The sequence below is a fragment of the Equus asinus genome, chromosome 2 (genome assembly GCF_041296235.1).
Source record: "Equus asinus isolate D_3611 breed Donkey chromosome 2, EquAss-T2T_v2, whole genome shotgun sequence".
NCBI lineage: Eukaryota > Metazoa > Chordata > Mammalia > Perissodactyla > Equidae > Equus > Equus asinus.
The window spans coordinates 111521834-111528466 of NC_091791.1; the positions used below are offsets into that span (position 1 = coordinate 111521834).

General features: G+C 41.6%; 1 protein-coding gene across 6 annotated transcripts in view; it reads left to right on the top strand.

The window, feature by feature from the left end:
- Positions 1 to 5299, top strand: part of LRRC28 (leucine rich repeat containing 28) — a 161747-nt gene extending 156448 nt beyond the window's left edge. For all 6 annotated transcript variants that reach the window (XM_044762689.2, XM_070496289.1, XM_044762684.2 and 3 more), the window contains one exon: positions 4048 to 5299. In XM_044762689.2, the coding sequence (XP_044618624.1) occupies positions 4048 to 4120 (73 nt within the window). In that variant the 3' untranslated portion in view covers positions 4121 to 5299. The remainder of the gene's footprint in view (positions 1 to 4047) is intronic.
- Positions 5300 to 6633: the final 1334 nt, after the last annotated feature.

Here is a 6633-nt window from a genome sequence, read left to right on the forward strand (position 1 = left end):
TAAAAGAAACCGTGTGCCCTTTGACACCTCGCTATTCCCCTATACTTAGCCCTAAGCAACTACTTATTTACTTTCTGTCTCTATAGATCTCTCTTTCCCAGTTCTTTGGCTAAGGGGAACAGGCTTTTCTTGGAGATTTTTTTTTTGTCTGTGCCTGTTGGTGGTCCTGGGTTCAAGGCTTCCACAGCCTCCTATCTGAGATATGTGGAAAGCAATAAGGAAACCTAGGGAACTTAGCACTGCTGTGTTGCTCCTCTGGTCCCCAGGTGCCCAGGTCCCCAGGCTGTCCACCTTCATTCCATCTTTCAGAATCTTCCTATGCTTGTTTGTTGTGTTGTGACCAGGATATTTTAGTTGTAAGAGGAAGGACCTGGGAGGAATGGTGCTACTCCATCTTGGCAGAACAGAAAGTCCCCACCCAAATATATTTTTCCTCCAAAATCCAGTTGGATTTCTCTGTCACCTCTCATAGGCATGTGTCATATTAAGTATCAAGTGTGCTTGGTACTTCCAGTTTGTATTTCCTTACCAATATATATTCTAATGTCTTCGTGAAGGGAATGTCTTTCTGACCCTTCCAGTGGTTTTTGGGGGGTGGCTGAGCAGGTTGCACCACATTGGATCCACTTCAATGTTCCCATTTCTCTAAGCCTTTGATCTCCCTCTAGACTATGCAGTGGCAGTTCCAGCATCTCTGTCTCATTGACTGTAGGCGTCTATGAGTCAAGACTTATGTTAACCATTCCAGGTGCTCAAGCTAACACAATAAATCACGAGGCCTATGTGAAGCACCCTTGTTAGCCTGATCCAACCTTAGATTTATTCTCGCTGGCTCATGTACTTAGAATCCATTTCTATGCTTGCTCTCCAGGTTCCTGCTGATAAAATTTGGCAAGATCCTACAACTTCTTCATGTACGTTTTCTCTCCCAGGAGAAGCCCTTGCAATTAACTCTCTTGATCGTGCTGGGGTTTTACTCTCTTTTTGGCCCTAGAGGTAGTGAGTATTGTTAGTGGTGGGTACTGAAGAGAATAGGCATTTCATTTTTAGGTAACTACTATAGATGAAGTCAGTGAAATATTTTTATGTAAGGGAATGTTTTCTTACAAGGTAAGAAGGGCTGTTTCTGATGTGAAGAAACATTTAGAGATATTAGAGGTTCAAAGTTCTTAGCTTTGTGTCTGCATAAGTTTCAATTTCGAGTCTCAAATTCCCACCCTTTCCCAACCAGCACCTTTACCTTAGCATAAGAGACTTAGCGTAAATATACCTTTCCCTGGTATGTGATTCTGCAGCCTGTACATTCAGGCCTTAGGCATGAATGAGCTCCATAGAATAAGCTTCATAAAATAAGAATTCCTTTAATGCCACCGTAGAAACTTTCTGATTCTCTACTTATGCCTTGAGTTGAGAGTTCAAGGCACTAAGCTTATCTTTTTTTGGAGGGATGGAGGGTCTCTTCAGCACTCAGAAGAAGCCATCTCACTCCGTAATCTTTGAATTCACCGTGATGCCCTAGCAATCAAGTGCCACAGCCACTTGATCTCCCAGCGCCTTACCCTCATTGGCAGTCTGTTTAAGTGATACTTCTAGTAATCATGATGCCATTCATACTACAGATTAGCAGTGTCTTATTTTTCCGTAGCAAGGAGCCCATTCATGCACTCACCAACCCAATCCCAGAAACAGTCTGATGTACTGTTTCCTTAGGCCCCGACTTGTAACGCATATTAAATCAGTTGGAATACTGGCTAGAAAACATGTATAAGCTGGGATTTTGAAGAGAAATTAATGGAGAGGCACTATTTACAGAAGTTTAGGCAGGGTTCAGAGCACCCACAAGGCTGATAAATCACCTGGGAACTTACAACAGTGGGAAGCTTTATCATCCTTAGCCCTTAGGCCTGAAAGACAAAGGGGGATCTGGAGGCTGCTGAGAACTAGAGCTGTCAGAGAGGGCCTGCCCATGGGAGCTCTAGTCAGAGAAGAGAGATGGAGTGGTGTAGAAATACTCAGCCTTCCCATAAAAGCAATGAGAAAACAGGCAAAAATTGTCGGAATCAAATTTTTTAGAACTCTGGAAATTAACAAAGGGCTTACAGCAATCTGAAGTGCATTCATCCAAGAAAAGTGGCTGAATCTCAGTAAGAATAGAGAGCTTTGTGAAATTTTAACTTATTATAGTCTCATCTTCTAGTCTTAACCTTGAAAGCCAAGAATCTGCGATCACAGTTAACACCAGCAGCCTGGCAGCAACTGGAAAGGGGTAGAAGAGTTGGAGCTTCTTCAGAGGCCCATTGCCAGAGCACTGTCATCTGTCCTGTTTGGTGGTTCACTGAAAGACCTCACTCGCAAGCCTGTCTTTATTTGACCTCAGTCAGAGCTCACCAGTGCAAAAAACCTTCTCTGAGGGTATTTGTCAAAAATTATCAAAACAATTACAGACAACTGCTTAACTTCACAGCTGCCTGAGGCAGTGGATAACTGTTGGGGCAAACAACTGACTAATCATAAAGCTGAAAAGGAAAACTAGGGGAATTAGATTTCCATGGGGTTTTGAAAATCACTAACATATTCCTGGGAGTCTGTAAGGCCATGTGCATGCATAGAGATGTGAGCATGCTCAGAAAAGACCCAAGAAGGCCCTGGTTCTCACCCCTGGTTGATTTTGAGGCTCTGTGCAAACAGGAAGTGAAGGCTAAGGCAGAGCTGTCAACTGCCTGGGTGAGTGTTGAAAAGTGTTATTGGAGCCTAGTGAGAAGTGGAGCCACACAGGATGGGCCACCCATGGGAGCTTTATCCTCCTATCAGCCAGACCTAGCTGGAAGCTGGTTGGTATGGGAATCCAGGATTGGTCCAAATCTAAGACAAGAGAACCCAGAGAGGTAGGTCTAGCTCTTGCCTTGAGGTCCTTTGTCAGTCAAGATGAAATGATGGCAAAGCTTCTTTTGGAAGATTGTCAGGGCCCAGGGGAAAATAATCAAAGCCCACAAAGTAACAAAATGGTCCCTGGTTACCAGATACTCAGTGGGAGATGGGGGGATTGGCTACAGATGGACACAAGGATGTTTTTGGGATAAGGGAAATATTTTACATCTTAATTGTGGTATTAAATAATTGTTATTTTTCAAAACTCATTCAACTGTATACTTAAAATGCATGAATTTTATTGTATGTTTATATGTAAATATACCTCAATTAACTAGACTTTTAAAAAAAAGATAAAGGAAAAGATATTCACCTTTTCTCTATTCCTGCCCTTCATCTTCCTGCTGTGCCTCCCACTGGCCTAATCCAGCCAGAAGCCAAGGATCAGGCAGCCCTGGGGTAGGGTCTGTAGAGGTCAGCTGCCTGGGCTACAGAGAAAGGCAAAGACTGGACTACGGGGTGGGGAAATAGAAAACAGACGGCACAGGGGGTCTTGTGAAACCAACGGTAGAGGATAGCTCTTCCGGTGGAAAAACAAAGCATCTGACAGCTGGAGCTGTCCAGAGTGATTCTGGGCTCATGACCGCGGTGGAAAACTGCCGGGCAGTAGTTTGAGAAGGGGTTCCTCTGCTGTGTGGGGAGAAGACCCTCAAACTTGTATTCAGGTTCTGAAATTACCTCTATAAGCAATCGGTGTCAAGATATTTGTAGGATAAATTTCTTAAAATTTCTGCTTTTTAAGTTTTTCAATATGTGTGTTCTAGCTAAATTGATGATGTTTTCTGTTACATGATTTTTATGCTCTTATTTCAAATTATATCATTGCACCGTTGGTCCTACTAAACAGAATTCAGACCATAACATGGAAAAGGCTTATTTTTCCCTAGCTGCTAACTTAGGCATATTATATCATTTGAAAATTGCTAATAAAATGAGCACACACATACCTCAGCTGATTCCAGCACTCGGTTTTAAAAGGAAATGTACATTTCTGTTGTGTACTTTGTTGACCATGCCTAATCCTTTATTTTAACAAAGAGAAAGACTGTGTCTAATGGAAGGAATCCTGAGACTTCAATCTTGAACTCACAGTGCTCTTCTCTCCCTTTTCCCTTCCAGGAAGACAGCTGTTAGTTTCGTGGCTTACTGCTGCTCCACTCAGTGTCTGCAGACTTTTGACCTACTGAGTTGATAAACACTCCAGAGCCTCGGGAGTGTTGCCAGCTTGACACGCAGTCGCCTGCATATCACACACTGTGCGACCAAGGGACAGGAGAATCCAGCCAGGTGGAGCAGACCTTCCGTCCAGTCCTCTCAAACACGGGGACTGCAGAACACTCTGGAAATGTCATGAGTGAGCTTCAGGGCTAAAGCAGCTTCACCCTTCCCCCGAGTTGGAATATATCCTCCCCAAAATTAAGGACTCTGCTTCTGTGTTTTTCTTTTTTGTGAGTGTGTCTCATACACAGACTGTTCAGTTTGTGTGCCTTCCCAAATCTAATTTAAAGCAAGTTTCAGTTCCCTGAAGAGCTATAATTTGATAAGATAGCCAAATTAACTTTTGAACACACCTACCTTCAATGATACTTCTAATCTTCTCCTCTCCCTCTTTTTCCAGAGAGTTATTTCCCCCGGAGGGTATCCTCCACGTTTTTAATGAATTTCAGCAACCCCCGGCCTCAGTGGTATTGAATAGCAGAGGCAGCACCTGAGTGCGCAGCGAAGTTAGACTCCGGCGGACGCTCCACAGGGGTCCTAGCACACACCCCCTGGAAAGCTACAACCTTATCACCTTATAAGTTATAAAACTTATAACCTTTATAAGTTTGCAACATGTTAAGAGACTTTTGTGAGAGGTTTTAAAAATTAAAATAAAGTGTAGATTATGAATAGGATACACTCATTTTGAAACACTATTTACAGAAAAGTAATTTTTGAAATTTTTTATTTCCTGGTAAGATTTTTATATATAAGAAAAGTTTGAGGAATATTTGAGACTTTAAAAAATCTGATCCTTTTCTTTCTAGATTTAAATATTTTCTGGCTAATGAGAAAGGGTGAGGAAAAAAACATCAAAATATGACCTCCAGTTTTTCCTGTTAGATGGGTTTATGATTAAATTTACATTGACTTTGCACTATTTTTGTTACGCGTGGACACCAGGCTTCAGCTCCTTCTGCTACTAGTTTTCAGCGGGGTGATTCTAAGGACTGCCTGTGCACAGAGATAAAAACACCTGGTGCATTCGCTTTTCTTAATTTTGACCCTAGATTTCTTATATATTTAACACACTGTTGTCCACATTTCACTGTGGAAATACAAGAAAAGCAGGCCCAAATCCAGCCTTGGACTTTTGCAAAAAGACCGTAAATAGACAGTCTGAGCTTACCTCTGACAGCAGAGACGCCCTTCACGGAGGGTCACACGTTCGCTCTTCCTTTGAAAGGAGGGCATTTTAACGTTGCTCTTCTGCCAGATGCTCATCGGGTTGCTGTGAAGTGATTCTTTTTTAGTTTTTTAACATTTCACTTATACAGAGCTTTCTCTAAGGCAGGACTTTTTAAAAGGGGAACCAAAAAAGTTTACTTGGTAGAAAAATGTTCAGAAAATTTCAGACTTGTCAGAAATTTGGTTTATGGAATCTTATTAGCTGCCCTAAATCTGTAGTGCTAGCTCTTAACAGTGCTAAAAATCCTACATAGTTACTGACAAATGTGTGATCTTTTCACAGTCACACCACCTGCCGCCCAGAAAGCAGACTCTCCACGTAGAATGGTGAAGGCAGAACATTACCATGTGTTCCAACTGTATTTCCACTGTTCTCACTGCCTCTTGTCCCTTTTATAACTTGGCCTGTTCAGCCTTAACATTTCAAAGGCTTGTAGTGTAATAGGAACTGAAGAACTATATCAAAATATAATACTTCTTTCATGCTTTGGAGTAATCGAAGTTTTAGCATAACCTCTACATGTATGTGAGTTGGCAGGTGAACAATGTGGCATGAAACTTGACAAGTGTGATTCAGGCCTAAGTGGCTGCTGCCCGTCATTTAAGTAACATTAAGTAAATATATTGCAACATCTCTCTATTTCACCCTCTACAATCGTCTGTCTTAGAGTGGAGCTATGAAATGTGCTTACCTGATATTCAGGATTCTCACTGAGATATTTTTACGAAGACACTTAGAATGCAAGCATTATCTCTGCATCTATTATAAACAATGTGTGTGGACCACCAGCAGTGAGCTGGGCAGGCAACTTTTGGGCAGTCTCAACCCTAATCCTTGGTGCAGCACCCAGCTGAAGTGATGAGAAATGGAACTTATAATTTGGCTCCCCTGGTGCTGTCCATTATCAAAATTTAGTACTGGATTCACAGATGTCATTCTTAACCTTGTAATCTTATAAAGGAGTGTTGTAGACTGGAGAAAATTTGCCTACATGATGTGTATTTGAATTGTGTCCAGACCTTTGCAGAAAATTCTAAAGCTATTATGTATGTGTTTTCTTGAGCAAGTTATACTAGGTATAGAAATGTTTCAGGCCATTATAGTGATGCCCAAACAAAGTGAGTTACTTGGAAAATATAGTCTTCAGGTACGTTTACATCAATAATCTGATTTGGTTAATGGTAAATTTTAAAATTCAGGATACCCTTTCGGTCATAGGCCTTCTTACGATGTAGTGTAAAAGGGGTTCATTTTAA